The sequence below is a fragment of the Saccoglossus kowalevskii genome, chromosome 17 (assembly GCF_978046115.1).
Source record: "Saccoglossus kowalevskii chromosome 17, keSacKowa6.1, whole genome shotgun sequence".
Classification (NCBI taxonomy): domain Eukaryota; kingdom Metazoa; phylum Hemichordata; class Enteropneusta; family Harrimaniidae; genus Saccoglossus; species Saccoglossus kowalevskii.
In genome coordinates, this window is record NC_140657.1 from 25135826 (window position 1) to 25154015 (window position 18190).

Consider the following 18190-nt stretch of genomic DNA (forward strand, 5'->3'; position numbering starts at 1 on the left):
ACACAAGGTCACACAGCCACTGAAAAAAATCATTGATTTTGGTGTTTTCATATGCCGAATTATCCAAATATAGCTATCCCATTCCTTTATTTTTTTTGGTTTCCAATAGCCTTACACATTTGGATGTCCCTACACATGTTAAAACAGACCTTGATGGGAAAACAAATTGATTGTGCCGATAAACAAGCTTGAAAATCTTTGCTGTGACTTCATGGACGTTTTCTAGGAGTTTATGTTTTTCAAAATACAAGGTCTTTAACAAAAAATAACGTATACTTATTGTCGTCGGAATAGCACCAAATTTTCACAGCTTTAAGGTGACAATGAGAGGAAATTGAATGTGTCCAGACAAACTATTTCATCGATTATTTACCAACGAGTTGTGGTTTGAGTTGGGGGCAATGCGACTAAAACAGTAATTGAAATTCAGCACACTATTTTTTAAAACGCGTTACTTGAATAAAACTGACCAGACACATTCAATTTACCAGACTATTGAACAACTAGGAAAAGTGAAAAAAATACTTCTTACCGCCAGCATAAATGCGTAATTATTTTTTTTACAGAAAAAGTAATTTTTCACCTTTGATTGAGTAACGCGTCGTAGAATGCAGATACGGGCATGCAAAATACACTTGTGAAAAGCTTGAAGTCTGGCGATTTTAAAAATATATACTTTCCCGGGTCTATTTGTAGTCATTTGGTCACAATTAGAAGATGAAAACAAGTATGCAAATAATAGTCCCGCTACCTTAAACAGAGAATCAGTTACCTGGGTATTTCAATAATGTCACAGCAATAATGCAATGTCAGAGTAGATGCAAAATCATGTGAGTGAGCGATGAGATGAAATAGACACAAGCTTTTTTTACCTCCACAAAGGAAATTATGTTTTCTGTTGGATTGTCATAAAATTTCTAGGGGGGTTTGATACAAGCACAAATCCATTACATTTTGGTATGGATATGGGTATAGTTGCCATAGAAACAGTAATTTTGAGAATGATTTTTTTATTTATAAATCAAAATATAATGGATTTTCATGAAATTATCAGAAGGGGTACCATGAACACAGTGCACACATAGACAGTATGGTATTATACTATACTGTCTTTGATGCAATCAATTAGAATTTGGTACAGATGTGAATACAGTTGCCATGAATGATCTCTCATTTACTGTAAAACCATTTATTTTCACTATTTTGATGTTATAAGCATATTCACTGTTGTCACGAACTTGTCAAGGAAACAATGAGTTTTATTGTTATTTTAAATGTTCATGTAAATTTAATTTAGCGGTAGCAGATTTTAATTATCAGCAAAAATAGCAAATTTAAAACCAAGTGACCAATTAATGCATTTACAGTATTACTCAAAAAATTAGATTGTTCAAAGATTCAGATATAGTTGGTAACAACAATTTTGTGAATTTTTTACATTTATAATTCCAAAAAAAAATGTACTGGTATTCACAAAATTTTCAGGTGACAATGCTTTTGATGCAAGGACCAAACCATTAAATGTTGGTAGAAATGAGGATCTCGTTGCCATGGAAACACAAATTTCAGGAATGATTTGTCATTGTTTACTTAATTAATCGTTGATTGACTCTTAACAAATTTTCTTAAATCCTCTCATGGCATTTTCAGAAAGGATACCAGTAAAAGATTGATTGAGATCTGGATAGCTTATGCTAGTACAAATGTATGATGAACGAATACAGCAGAGCAGAGCAGTGTGCCTGCCAGATGCACAAAGATTTGCTGTGACGCAACTGGTTTTGCTAATTCACTTGTGTGTCATTGATGAAACAAAAAAAATATACAAAGATATAGTAATCTTGAAAAACATTTTACTATATTCATGAAATTTGTAATTATTAAAATTTACATTTCATAAACAAAATAAGTATAAAGAAAATGAAAAAAAGCAGAAAATCAGGGACCACGATAATCACATACAATTTTATTTTTTATTGAAAACCATCTACCTAGCTGACATTGATTTTAGGAGATTTAATTTTGACTTGGAATTCCTACAAAAACAATCCTGTTAGGCACACTTGTGCAGAGGTATTACCGGTAGTAAAGATAAGTTTTGCATCTATGGGCAGAGGTTTGTGCCTTCTAATTCATTAATTTAATTCACTCAATTAATACTGAGCTAAAATTATCTCTGATACCGAATGAATATGTAAACAATACCTAGCAGATTATGGTTTATAGGGATTAAGGGATTACAAAATATATGCAGAGAATGTACCATAGCCAGTACAATAAAGGGTGGTGATTGCCTAGCAGTTATTTTGAGAGTGTTGTAAAGCTAGCAGCAGTGACATCATCATAAGATAGCCAAGTTGGAAGATTCTTTTGGTATAGCATTTGCACTAAACTTCTGCAGCAAGTATGAAGATTAAAATTCACACAGATTTCAACTACATAGAAAATCTTGCAATAAATAATTCTAAGGTTAGCTAGGACACTGTCCCTCAAGTCCTTGCGTGACTGAGGCTAGGAGTATCAAGCACACATGTGCAATCTTAAAAAAAATACAAATTTACTTAATATATATATATATATAAACACATGTATAATAAATAAAAAAAAAATTGGAAACAATATTTGGACATTAGGTACATCCAAAGAAAGGTGTGCAACTTAGATATTCATGTACGTTGGTATGCAATGAAGACCCCATTCTGCATGAATTCTGTGCATGTCATTGACCTTCTGATCAATGCCATCATAGATGCAAATATACCCTATATAGGGTTTGATTCCAGAAACAGAAATGAACGAGGTTATTACCCTGTTCAAAAAGCCAATGTACTATATGCTCCATACGAGCAAATAGAGAACAAATGAATAAGTGAAAAAAAAAAACCTGAGAGAAATACTAACTCTTTTTTTGCAGATTCGTTTCTTTGCATTTTGAGAAATTCAACAATTTTGTGATCATATCACAGTAGAAATGAGATCTTCATTGAATACATTTTGCTAGTTGCATACCCATCTTGGGAAAAAATGTTATAATACATGTACACTTTAGATCCACAAATATTCCCATTGCATAAGTATTCATCTTTAATGTAGATGTTAACCAATGCATGCCCCCATATTCTCGAGGGAGGGGGGGGGGTCGAGATAGCTGGAAGATTTGTTAAAAATTCGGAAAATAAATGGTTGACCCAAGTGTCATATTTTATAAAATTATAGTACTGTTATTGGAGACACTGACAAGGTGCCAGGAAGAACATGTAAGAAGTGTTTCAAAAACAAAACAGTTAATCAATGAATGTGTGTCATAACAAAGTGCAATAAAAAAAGAAGGGTCATCATTAATTTTATTTGAATCCAACTAGAAACTTTTGAATGATATTTCAGTTTCATTAGTTTAAACGAAATGAATCTTGTTGAACACATCATTAGTGTGTCCTGGTAGTAACACCATAGCATAACAGTTTGGAACGATTAAAAAAAATATATTCTGTGTCACTTATAACATAGCATTGATTGGACATTTTCACTTATCACATAACCACAACACAGAAACTGATTGGACGGCTTCACATATTACATAACAACACAAACACTGATTGGACGGTTTCACATATTACATAACAACACACAGCACTGATTGGATGGCTTGAGGATCTTTCTTGACAAGCGTATTTCCTTCTTGATGAACAATAATTGCTTCATTTCCGTAACGACTATATCTTTGGGCATTTTCAGTTTTGAACTGCACACTCAATGCACTCTCTTGACGCTGCTGCTTTTTGTAGATCACCAAGGCAGTGTCCTCATATCGCTCTTTAATAAACTGTGTTGTGTCAGTTTCTAACTTTCTTCTATTCATTTACATTGTCTTAATTTATTCGATGTTTGCTGTATATACTAGGTTCTACCAAACACACAGTATTCCTGGTCACCAGTAAATCTGAAATTAAAGTAATTTTGCCATGTTAATCATACAAATATTTATCAAAGCACCAAAGCACATGTTCAAATTTGGTGGAGCGAACTGTATTTCAGTTTTGCTGATAACAATAACAATTAACAATAATAATTAATTTTGCCATGTTAATCATACAAATATTTATCAAAGCACCAAAGCACATGTTCAAATTTGGTGGAGCGAACTGTATTTCAGTTTTGCTGATAACAATAACAATTAACAATAATAATTAATTTTGCCATGTTAATCATACAAATATTTATCAAAGCACCAAAGCACATGTTCAAATTTGGTGGAGCGAACTGTATTTCAGTTTTGCTGATAACAATAACAATTGACAATAACATTAGTTGATGTTTTTTCCTCGTTCTATAATTATATGTATTTAATGTGCTATTTGTGATATTAGTTGCGTGAAGTATTATTTCTGTTTTTGTTTTACAACCATAAAATTACTCTCTGTAGTAGATTTTCGTGTTGAATAAAATTATTATTATTATATGAACAATGCATTTTACACGCTTGTGACCCATTTAAAACAAGCATTAAAAAATGAGAACAATGACAGGCAATTGATATAAAAGTGAAGTTTATAAAACTAAAAACCTGTAATAATAGTATTTTATTAATATTAACTATTTTTGGATGAACCCTGGAAGAGGAAAAGATAACAAGCTAAAACTACCATCGTGTATACACATCCCTTCATAGCAACTCCTACACTGACCCATTTATCGGTGATCATCTGTGGGCAGCGTGACTGTAGGCATGATCTTGATATTGAATGCACAGTCAGCTGGCATTGGTATCGCTGGGTGTATGTGATATACTCCCAGCGATACCGATGCCAGCCGACTGTGATTGAGTGAACGCTGTATTGTACAATGTTTATAACTTAAAAAAAATAATTCTGGACCTAGGTTTGCAGGTTCCCTGGTTATAACGTTCTTCACTTATAGTCAGCAGACTTGACTGTAAAACGCGCCTTCTCGCACCACGCACCGACTGTTTTTACGGCCAAATACTTCACTTCCGCGTTGCAAAGCAAATCAAGTCTCGTCAAACAACAACATTGCACATGCGCGTGGTGTTACGCGGCCCCACAATGTGTATATTGATTGTATTTCAGAATTATATTTCATATGGAAAGATAGTTATGTATATAAAACTGTATAAAGACATTGTTAGGTGAAATTATTGTCACAAAATTTGTTGGGATAAATATATTGATGCATTTGAGTATAACCACTGTCGTCTGGATGACAAGTTTTTTATTCATACAGATTTCGACATATTATCCTCGCACGTAGATATTTTTAACCAGCCCCCGCGAATGATCGACCTTGCTTGGTGAAGTCTGGTACGAGGATATACAAGTAGTAAGGTTTTGCAGCTAATACAAGATGGAGGAATGGAAGTTGTGTGCGTCTTGGCTAATCGAATGCCAAGTCATACCTCCAAACCACCGGGTAACAACATATGGCGCCGAAGCATTTACCTTGGCACAGACATTGAGGGATGGAGTATTATTATGCCAACTCGCCAACCGATTATTACCAAATGCCGTGGACCTCAAGGAGATTGCCCTTCGTCCACAAATGTCCCAGGTTAGTAGAACGTACACTTATCTAGTTTTGTTGCGCTTTATTTCCTGGTTTAAAAGTTTAACAATTTCCTCATCATTGGAGCGTTTTCAAGAGCCATCAACTATGTATCACTCTCATTTATTAATTTGTTTCGTATGACGTACAGATATTTGGTGGCATAATGTTATAGTCAATTTGTGTCACCTTCTAAAACTCTCCCAAACTTAGCGAAAATAGGGCCCCAAGAAAACACTGCCTGTCACTTCCTGTGATGTTTGCGCAACAAACCTGCCTGATTGTAAAAACAATAACAACAACAACAATTAGTCAACAAATAAATAAACTACGACACGTTAATTAATAAATTAACCGTTTACGTTATTGTAGTATACACCGAGAAGTTAGATACGAGTCGATTGTTAATGATAAGTTTTTTTTTTTTTTTTTTTTTTTTTTGCTCTAACTTCCGGGTAGGTATGTTTGGGACAACTAAGTGCTACACTATTTCTTGCTGTGATGTGTTATGTACGAGTGTTCTGAAGTTACGTTCTTACGTTCATGTTCAGAGTACCTGTGGCTGACCAGTGTACTTGTATTTCCCATGCCTATCAGTTGTCTTGTAGAGCCAATGAAGAATGATGCAATTGTTATGCTAATTTTACTATTACAAAAGGAAGTCTTTCCCATTTCGTTGTTCTTGTAGGGATAAAAGTAGTAAAACTATTATTCTTCCTGGTCGAATGAGTTGTTTGAGTTGAATACAATAAAAAAATCTTTTTGGCTATTATACTTGTGGGTAAACTAAATTAGAAGGTGGATCTTTAAATTAATTTTCAGTCATAACAAAAACTTGCTGGTCCCCGCAAAACAATGAATATCATTAATTGAAAATGTTTATTTGTTCATTGTTTTATTTCTTAGTCCATCATTTATTACACCTACATCAGACTTGTCTCTTGTTTACAATATAGCTTGTTTTTGTTTTGTCCTATCTATGTGCTAATTAAATCAGTGTTTTTGCATTCCAGCAGTGAACAAATGTAATTTTGCTGTTCTCGTGACTACTGTATCATGAATATTGTTGTTGTGCACCTGAGCTATTTTCAAATGATTTGATGAAATAGTTTGTACAAGAGCACACTGTATATAGCAAATTGTTCACAAACGTTTTTTTTTTTACATAAATGTTGTCACCATTGTTGGACACCCTGCTGTGTTACTGTTACAATACAATGGATTATGGCAAATAATCATGTACTTAATCAGACAACACTGTACACACTGCAAAGTTCAAAATACTTATTAAAGAATTGTCCATAGTTTCTGTATATTCCCTGGTCTAGTTAACCTTTACCTGACCATTGACCCGGTAAGGTCAATAATAAATAATAGGACCATCTCCATAATCATTTCCTTACTGTGTTGAGCTGTTATAAACTGAATAATTCCCCTGAACCCAAAATAGATAATCAGGATTGGATAATATCATAATTGAACCGATCATATTTGCCAGAATTTTCAAAATTAGGGTTAATGTCGCTTTTCAATATTTGGTTTATTTGGTGTTTAATCAATTAATGTCAACTTTAATCATTGAACTAATCAATTTGATGTCACTGAATATGACTGGTATGTATAGGTACTATATTTGCTCTGTCTTCAAAATACATATTATCACAATGGCAAAGTATACAATAAATGAAATTTTAAGTTTATATGCACTTTTATTACAGAGGCACTTCTAATGGAGCAAATATGGTACATGTATTTGTATATATAAATTACGTATTTGCTCTATTATTATCATATACTTTGTATTGCTCGGCCTCATAACGCTATGGGAAGTGCCCTCGTTTGTATAGCTTACATACCCTCGCAAGCTTGGGCACTCTCGCCACAAGATCTTGAGTCACAAAAGTCGTATCCAATCCATAAAGAATATTAGCGCATATACATAAATGACAGTGATGATTCTATGGTCAAAATAAGCCATATTTTAAAGGGGCACCTCCAGTTTAGCCTAATATCACAACAAATTTTCTTTCTGGTTTAAAATTACAATGGATAACAAAAGATAGATTAACAATGTAAACAACATAAACAATAGTGTCCGATGATTCTTAGGTGCAATCCCTGGGTTTGGAAGATTCCCCTTCAATGATCCAGTATACAACAAATGTAATTTTGAGTTTATATGCGTTTCTATTAGGGATGCTTCTCTAACAAAGCAAATATGGTATTCACTTGGCATTGTTTTTCCGTTTTTCAAAGTAACTAATATGTACATGTTAATATGTACATTGTAGAAGTAGTGAGGGGTTTGTGGCTTAATTTACTTATAGCTTGGTTAATACTTTTATGAACTCGCCACTCCCTTAAAATAAAACCCTATCAGCATGTTTAGAAAAACATTATTTTTTATTATATTATGCCAGTATATCGACACATTGAAACTTTTGTTGTAATTTTTCAAAATATCCAGTATGACAGTCGCAAGTTTATTGTTTGCCCTAGTAGCCATGGGAACCATTTTAATTGTTGGTGGCCAACTGGAGAATTTAGTAAACAAGTACAAAATAGTTTGTTGCCATAATTTATTATGTTTTACTAATACATAAAAAACTACACGGAAACACTAATTATTGTAAAATACTTTAAAAAATTTTGCTATTAGTATTTTCGCTGAAGGCATATATACCGAATATACCTTTTTTTCCTATATTTTACATACAACTCACCAAAAATCAGTGAAAATAAATTCCATACAAAACGCCCAAAAAGTTGTTTTCAGCGAAAATTAATTCCAGCTAAAATATTGTACAGTATGTTAAAACTCATTTTTTCAAGCATACTGGTTTATAAAAACATATGACCCAGATTCAGCAGTAGGCTGAATTTCATTTTCAACATCAGATGCGATGCCCCTTGTATTATCCTCTTCTGATTCACTGACAGAATTGCATCTTTCTGCTGCAAGATGTTAAAATGAAAATGGTGGATAATGAAATGCATATGTGCAAAGTGTTGAATTGTGGGTAGATTGGGCCATTACGAGCTGTATGGTCTGTTTTATGTTTTACAGAGAATTTGTCACTAGTCAAATTTCGTTCAGGTTGTCAATTGGTGACCCACATATTTATTTTAATCTCCATTGATTAATCACCATGGCGACCAAAATGGTTGCAAGCTGGAGGCCTGAGTGACCAATGCTAACGGCATATACATGTATATATACTATGACTAGGGTCAATAAGTGGTTTTATTCAGGCCTGAGCAATGAGTAACAGATATTAATACAAAACCAGTAATATTCATGGAAAGAGTTCTTAAGGAATGAAATCAAATTGGGGATATTTACTGGATATTACCCTTGAGCAAAATCAATAACGTGAACAAGATGCCGATGCCTGTGTAGCCAGCCATACAGTGTAGTTTGTTAACTGATTTTTTCAGAAACTAGGTTGATTGTGACAGTGTCAAGTTAATTGGTAAAGAAAATACACATAAAAATAAATGATGTGTTTAAATAGATTAATTCTAGTTCATATTCTTTGCCATGCGTGCAGAACACTTCAACACTACATGTATTAGAATGATTTGTTAGTGTCTTATGTTGCATTGTTTATCATTTCAAAGTACACACACATTATAATGTCATAGTTATATAACAATAAACCATTGGCCAGGTATACCAGTGAATTTTGCACTGATATACTTTCTATAGAAACTTGTTTGTACATGTTCTACTCCTATGCAAAATCTCATAATATAGCATGGGAAGAAAAATTCATAGTTTATTGCCTAATGATTTAATACATCTTTCATTTGCTGCCTTTACACAGCAGCATTTTATCAGTAACCTACGGCTCGAGCCAGCAAAGATGGCCGTGTATACTCGTTCTGTTCCAATAAACCCTCTGGGTTGAACTCTGACAGGATTGGGCCTGGCTCTGATGATCGGGGACGACCCACCAGTGACTCATGACTCAATTCGGACTCATCTTTCTGTGTTATTGAAGACAAATGTAAATGTAGTTCGTTTCAACATCAGCTTCTTCCTAAAAAAGATTTTGATCAATTTTGATTTTGATGTTGTTTTCCAATTATTTGGGTCAAAATCTTCATTGTATTTTAAAGAAGATACAAAAGAATATTGACTATTTGCACTCAAATTTTGTTGGAAAAAAATGTATGATCTTATGTACTATTGTCGGAAGTGCCACCCTCCATTAAACTCAGATGTACACGTTGCCAAACTACATCAGCCTCTTTCTATAAAAAATTTTTAAGCAAAGCTGTTTCAAATTTATAAGTAATATTGTCTTCTTATTATTTGGGTCAAAATTTTAAAGAAAATACTATCAACTATTTGCACTCAAATTTAGGCGGGAAAAATAGTGTCCTCGATTTTCCTTTTGAAATAAAATGCACTAAAGATGACTGTGGACCCTCAGGCAGTTTTCACATCGTCTTTACACGAGTCATGATTCTAAAGACACAATCCATAATTACATTACTGCCAATAACGTGAAACATACTGCCTAATTTTATGTATTATTCTTCATTTTTTGGATAATTGGATCAAATGAACAAAATTTCCCATTGGCTACATGTGTTGATTTAAATTTTATAAAAAAAAAACTTAAAAAAATGAATGTTAGATTTTGTGAATCGTGACAAAACTCAACTTTAGTGCTTTTTTTAATGGATAATTTATTCAGAAAATGTAAGTGTGTGGCTATTGTTCGGTGAAAGTGAAACAGTTTCAGCCAAATTCAAGTTTTCCATTAATGTCTCATGTACAATGACGTACCAGGGTACATGTATAATTATGTAAAAAACAAAAATTGACCTTTGAACATGTCATCAACCGTTTCTCAGGCCTGCCTTTGCTGATTTTATTCAAAATTTCTACATTTATTAACATTACATGTTGAAATCTGTCTATATTGGGAAAAAATTGAATAGAAAATTGTCTATTAGTAGCTGTAATTTAAAAAGAAAAAAAATCTACAAAAAATGGCGAGTTTTAAGAAAGGTATAGTTGATGGAACAGCAAAGCGATAATGAAAAGATAAATATTTAGAAAATGAATTTAAACATGTGTTGAGTGAACGAACTATGAAATCTCTTATTGATACTTAAACATGGAACATCAGTAACAGATATATATATTGTCTTGTCTACATGAATTTAATTGTACTGTTAAATGACTAATTTTCACTGGGTTTAAATTTCGCTGATTTATCATTTTAGGCATATTCAGTGGGTTTTAAATTCAGTTTTATCATTTCGATAATGTGTACGTTCTATGCTAAATTTTACATATTCAGTGGGTTTTAATTTAGCGCATTTTCCAGTCACCGAAATAAGCAAAATTAAAACCCAGTGAATAATTACCCCCTTTTACAGTAGGTTGAATGGCAAGATTGATTTCAAATTACATTTTCAATTGCAATTTGATTCCACTTACATCTTGTGTAATTGCTGTCAATTTAATATTCCAGTTGACAGCCATTATCTTAGTTGGTGGACAATTTATTTGTCAAAGGTCAACGTCTGAGTTTCTTGTTGCAGATTACGTGACAGCGCCAGAGGCTAGTCATGTACTTTTCCACTTTCTTTATTTCCCTATACTGTGCTATTCATTTTGCAATAGTGTCAGTGTCGGCTTGAGGCTGTTCTATCAGTTGTACCACTCCCTACATGTAGCTATGAATGTGACTGCTGGGTGACAGCAAATCCACATCAGTGCATAGTATTCTCAGACAGGCCATATTATTCTCCTGTCAAAATTTAATTTTTTTTTGGATACAATTCCCCATCGGCTACAGGTCTTGTTTAAAAATCTTGGAACAAACTGATTCTGGTTTACTTTGTGAAAGCTGAGATAAAGTTTACTTTGGTGTTATCTCTATTGAGGCAGATCTTGTGGCTGCATTTGTAGCAGTAGTAGTAGTAGTAGTAGATAGTAGCACATGTGCTTAATTAATTCAGAGGTGTCTATGCCCAAAAAGTAGTCAAAATAGGTCATATTTTAATGACTCAGTGTATGCAATTTTTGGTTTATAAGTGCTTCTATTTTGGATGTACTTCAAATAGAGCAAATACGGTACTCTATTTGAGAAGGAAAGCATATCTGTAATACATTGTATGCTTAAAATATGACTTATTTTGACTATAGATAGTTATTTATGTAAATACATGCACTTACAGATACACTATTTAATGTACTGTATTTGTTGTTTTAATAAAGATGTATTTAAAGCATCAGAGTTATTGCATAACACGTATTTAAATTTTGTTTAAACAAGCAGTGTATTTTAACTTACCTGTATCATAATTAAATGAAGTCTGTCATTGTCTTCGTTATAAACTTTCTTTTGTGTGGTTTCAATAACTCAAATACCTTAATTTTATCTGATACATGTAACACTGACCACAGTATTTTTCCCTCAAAGTTCTGCATAGATATATGCATTGTATTGCAATGCTGGTAGAACGTCCATGTATGGTGTGCATGTAAGTGATCATTCATGAGTGATGTTTTGTTTCTTCCATCCTCCTTAACACTGTCCCTCAATAATGTTCGTTCTTAATTAGTTTTAGACCATATTTCAATTTTTGAGTTTTTACTGCTGCAGTAGTATTAATTAAGAAACATGAATATAAATTACTATTTATATTTTATAATGATGTTGTTGTTAAATTTTTAGCCAGTATTTTCCTCGCAAAATTTTGTTTTTGTTTATATATAAATCGACTGGCTTTAATTTGTGTCAATTAGTCGCTCATTTGCATATTAATTGCAAGAATTGTTGAAATTCAACAACATTCAGATAATGATTTATTAGTAATAAAATAATTATTTTATAATAAGCAATTAATTCCTTCATCACACCAGTTCTCCACTTCAAACATTTATCTAAACTCATTTTGCAAAATATGTTGATACTTGTAAATGTATTAATTATTCATTGGGTTATAATTTTGCTATTTTGGCTGATAAGTAGAATCCGCAAAATTAAATCCACATGAACATGTAAAATAACAATCATTGTTTCCTTGACAAATTTGTGAAATTAAAACACAGTGAATATACTAAATACATCAAAATAGTAAAAATAAATGATGTTACAGTAGTCAGAAATAGTTGTTTATCATGTAATTTTTGGAACATATCAATTTAATACTCACTCACCACTTAAATATAGGCTTGTAGAACATAATTTTAATTTAATTAAAGAAACTGCATTTTATCTTAAAAATATTTTATCTTATAGGATTCAGTTTCTCATACATGTATCATAACTTTATTAATTTCTGCAAAATGATAAAAAATATTAATAAATATTTTCATGGCAAGTCTCTCGGTCACAAACCCTTGGAAGTAGACACAGTAGTAATTTCCTGTTAAAAACGTTCTATTGCTCATGTACATGTGTATTAGTGCAAATATTTAAAACTTCAAATCTATTTTATTAACTTTATTAATTTTTATTTGTAGAAAATGCTTTTATCTTCTAACATTATTGTCCGAAGTTGCAAAAAATGAAAATGTTTATTTTTTTTATTTTTTTTTTTTCAAACATCCTTCAAAAGTGTTTTAAATAGTTATACTGTAGAGGGTGTGCCATGTTGATAATACACACATGGGTGGATAACATAAACTGTATCAAGGATTTATAAGATAAGGGTATTTAAGAATGATGTGAACTCTATTAATAACGAGGTGGTCACAAAATCACAAAACTGACATACACTTCTTGAATAACCCGGTACTAAAAATGTCTGTGAAATAAAGTGTTCATTTACGTTTGTGTTTTTCTTGTGTCTTTTCGTAATTGCATTTTGTGTGTTACCTTTTTTTGCCTTTGATAAAATCACTTGCGTGTATTTCAGTTAATGGCAGTGGTCGTCTCCCTGTGTCCTGTTCAATATGGGACTCGTAGTGACGTACCCAACGCATGTAAAATACATTGTTTGTTTACATGAAATTCAAGAAAACACTGCATGACGACCACCACCTTTTAACACATTCAAACCTTTTCAGACATATATCACACTCAGTGGTAAGTCAGACCATGTTCAATTGACACATGAAATGCGATCCTCATTGCATGTCTTGATACAAGGTTATAAAAGTTGCTTTACTGTATCTAAGAAAGCCTTGTCTGGAATCAACAAGTATTGTATTATAATCACATTACTCTCATTGATGTTAATGATCTTGAAACGGAACACATGCACATGTGAATTTTCCCTAAAAAAAGTTAGATCAGTTTGAGATGAGATTCTGGGTGTTTACAATGTACATGTATTTGGAGCCAATATTGTTAATGTGATTTTAATAGAGCAAATGTACATCCATATGTTTGTTGATTGTCTCTATTGTCTGTATGCAGATATATACTGTAAAAGGATTAATTCACTGGGTTTCAATTTTGCTTATTTCGCTGGCTGGAAAATGTGCTGAATTAAAACCTAGTGAATATGTATAATTTAGCATAGAATCATGAATTTAAAATCCATTGAACATGCCCGAAATGGTAAATCAGCGTTTTAAACTCAGTGAAAATTAGTCATTTTACAGTACATACATAAATCAAAATGTTTGTTTATTGATTTATACACACGTATACATTGCTTGACCCGTGTTCCGACCCATAATGTGACTTGTAATATATGTCAAGTGTTTTATTTGCTTCTTCTCACCTGATGGCTTTTGTTAGTCCCCGTTCGGACGCAGTCCGAAAACAGGGACTTATGTTTTGCCCTGTGTGCGTCCGTCCGTCCGTGCGTCCGTGATCACATGTATCTCAAACATGCATGGACCGATTAAGTTCAAACTTCACTCATACATCACACATTATATGGGACATATGCACATGCATTTTTTTCATGATCCGATTAACGATAGCCGAATAGCGGCCATTTTAAGGCCGAAAATGCATCAAAATCGCACATTTTCACCATTCCGGACCCGGATCTCAGTTATGCATGGACGAATTTTGTTCAAATTTGGTACATACATTAAACATAATAGGACCTTGATGCACGTCATTTTTTTTTTTGGATCGGGTTTGAAATGGCCGACTGGCGGCCATTTTGTTTTAAAGAATTCAGTTCTGGATCCGTATCTGAGACATGCTTGGATTGATCGCGTTCAAACTTCACACACACAAGGTACATCATGTCACAAATATGTATGTGCATTTGTTTCATGATCTCATTAACGATAGCCAAATGGCGGCCGCTTTAAGGCCGAAAATGCATTGAAATCGCACATTTTCACCATTCCGGACCCGGATCTCAGTTATGCATGGACGGATTTCATTCAAATTTGGTACATACATTAAACATAATAGGACCTTGATGCATGTCATTTTTTTTTTCGGATCAAGTTCGAAATAGCCGACTGGCGGCCATTTTGTTTTAAAGAATTCAGTTCTGGATCCGTATCCGAGACATGTCTGGATTGATCAAGTTCAAACTTCACACACACAAGGTACATCATGTCACAAATATGTATGTGCATTTGTTTCATGATCTCATTAACGATAGCCAAATGGCGGCCGCTTTAAGGCCGAAAATGCATTGAAATCACACATTTTCACCATTCCGGACCCGGATCTCAGTTATGCATGGACGGATTTCATTCAAATTTGGTACATACATTAAACATAATAGGACCTTGATGCATGTCATTTTTTTTTTCGGATCAAGTTCGAAATAGCCGACTGGCGGCCATTTTGTTTTAAAGAATTCAGTTCTGGATCCGTATCCGAGACATGTCTGGATTGATCAAGTTCAAACTTCACACACACAAGGTACATCATGTCACAAATATGTATGTGCATTTGTTTCATGATCTCATTAACGATAGCCAAATGGGGGCCGCTTTAAGGCCGAAAATGCATTGAAATCGCACATTTTCACCATTCCGGACCCGTATCTCAGTTATGCATGGATGGATTTTGTTCAAATTTGGTACATACATTAAACATAATAGGACCTTGATGCACGTCTTTTTTTTTTCGGATCAAGTTCGAAATGGCCGACTGGCGGCCATTTTGTTAAAGAATTCAGTTCTGGATCCGTATCCAAGACATGTCTGGATTGATCAAGTTCAAACTTCACACACACATGGTACATCATGTCACAAATAGATATGTGCATTTGTTTCATGATCTGCTTAACAATAGCGGAATGATGGCCATTTTAAGGCCGAAAATGCATCAAAATCATGTATTTTCACAATTCCAGAACCGGATCTCAGTCATGCATGGATGGATTTTGTTCAGATTTAGCACAATGTGTTGTACATATGCAGGTGCATTTCAGTCATGATCTGCTTTGAATGTATATGTCACTCAAATATGAACGGAACGGGGACGTGTCATTGACAATGACTTGTTGAATTCAATTCTAAAAATATTTCAGTTCATTTAGAAAGACAAGGAAGTAAAGTTAGGAATAGATCAAAGAATTTTTTTTTTCTACTTCCTTGTAGTTCGACTAAAATGCCTGTGTATGGTGATATGTTAGGTGAGAGCCCTGAATTGGATTTGTGTATAACAGAATACACATTAGGTTACCTACTTTGTACATGTAATTATATAAATAAAAATCTGATTGGAATTGGTGCGAGTACCGTTGTAAAATGTAAAAGGTCAAAAAACCAGGTTGCTTCTCAATAATTTTAAAATGTTGTACTTTGTATCAAGCTAATTCAATACCACAAAAAGATTCATTTTCAATGCTTAATGTTATTAAATAATGCTTTTGAATACATGCGTTAAAAGTTGATCTGGATGCACAGAACATTCTCTGAAACAGAAAACAAACATCTCCTCGTTCCTATTTGGTACACTTCCAAATTGTGTAGGTTTTCAAAAAATCCTGTTTTTGCTGAGAAATGTTATTTAGACAATCTGGTGCGCAATCAAACCTACCGGTATTATGATGTACCTTTGTGCAAGTGTTATATGAAAACAATTTGAAATTCTCTTGATTTCATTTGAATTTGGAATTTGCACATGAAAAATTCAAAGCAAGACAACCATGGCATCCAATGCCACCTACAATGAAAATTATAAAGAAAGGAAAAATACACAATTTTCTCTACACTAGAAGCACATGCATTAATTTATACATGTACTAATCAAGTAAAGATAGGGAAATCGTGCAAGTTTAGTGTACATAAAATTCTACCAAAACATACATCAGCTGAGAAAATATGGTATTTTGAGTTAAAAAAAAAAATACAAATCTAAAATATTTTGTGTTATTAAAATAATTAAGACAAAGATTCTGCCCATCTGTATAGCCTATTAGAGATCCAGTTGAAGATTTCAGCAATAAGTTGTAACACTACGGTTTATATACTGTATCAAATAGAAATTTATGCCTAATTTACTCATTGACAATTTTTATTATGTTTTCAGTTTTTGTGTCTCAAGAACATCCGCACATTCATCCAAACATGTATGGACAAGTTTTGCATGAGAAGACAAGATCTTTTTGATCCATACCAGTTGTTTGATGTCTCAGATTTTGGTAAAGTAAGTATCTACAAATTATAGAACTTTCAATTTAATCTTTTCACCCCCAGACATCTACCCCCCCCCCCCAATTATTCTGTACTTTTTTCGTATATTCTTCAATGTGTTTAAAATGAACTCTAGTTTTGGGGCTAACAGACATTATTTGAGTCAATTTATAGTTTTTATTTAAAAATACAGCTCTTTTTGTCTAAAGGAAAGGAAATTGCAGACTATAAACATGACTATTTTGTGAATTTGTGATGAAAAGAGGAAATTGGTGGTAGAAAAGTTAAATCTGGTATTGGTTCTAGTATCTCCTGTGGAGGTACATGTACAATATTATCCCTATTTGAAGCACTATGAGCAGTGTATGTAGTGCAAGTCAAAGGTATTTTGGAGTCACCCGCGGTAATTAGTGTAAGTTGCCCCCAGGTCAAACCTCATACTTAAAAAAGCGCATTGGATTGTGGGAAAATCTATGTTTATCAACACAAATGTCGCACATGCACAGCACAACGACCACCGCCCTTAAAGCTGGCTTAAAGTTTGCTCAGCTTGCTTTCAAAACTGTCACGTTTCAAAATTATAAGTAATCTGCCAGCCTGGCTATACATCATATCAGCAACATAAGCAAATACCATACGGTATTGTAATTATTGATGACAATTACACCCACTCATTTTAAAATTTATAAGTTTTCATGAAAAGGCCAAGTCAGCTGATTGCCAGCTAAGATGTTAATTTATGCGCAGACTGTACTGTACATACAACATAATCAATTATTCTACTGGGATTAAATATGCAGTTTTCTGCCATGTTTGCTGCTAAAATCTCTACTGTAATTATTTGGTAACATTTCTGTACCAGCAGAATGCATTTATGCTTTGTACGTCATAGGACACATGCTTATATAATTATTTGTATCATGGTTTGATTCATGGCTGACTTTTAGCCGCTGTGAAAATGCATCAAAATCAATTATTCAGCCACAGGTCTCAGGCATGCATGAATTTATATAAAATAAACTTTAATATTCAAAATTAAGGAGAATTGGGAAGCTTCTTTAAAGCAAGGAAGATATTTGTTTTTGTTCCTACAAT

General features: G+C 33.2%; 1 protein-coding gene and 1 long non-coding RNA gene across 5 annotated transcripts in view; one reads left to right on the plus strand and one right to left on the minus strand.

The window, feature by feature from the left end:
- Positions 1–1954: 1954 nt before the first annotated feature.
- Positions 1955–5056, minus strand: LOC144350032 (uncharacterized). Its single transcript, XR_013420139.2, has 2 exons — positions 4875–5056; positions 1955–3940 (listed from the first exon to the last, which is right to left on the minus strand). It is a non-coding gene; the product is annotated as an uncharacterized LOC144350032 (long non-coding RNA).
- A 287-nt stretch (positions 5057–5343) lies between these two features.
- Positions 5344–18190, plus strand: part of LOC102802054 (guanine nucleotide exchange factor VAV3-like) — a 100032-nt gene continuing 87185 nt past the window's right edge. For all 4 annotated transcript variants that reach the window (XM_085492510.1, XM_085492512.1, XM_085492513.1 and 1 more), the window contains exons 1-2: positions 5344–5565; positions 16992–17108. In XM_085492510.1, the coding sequence (XP_085348636.1) occupies positions 5362–5565; positions 16992–17108 (321 nt within the window). In that variant the 5' untranslated portion in view covers positions 5344–5361. The remainder of the gene's footprint in view (positions 5566–16991; positions 17109–18190) is intronic.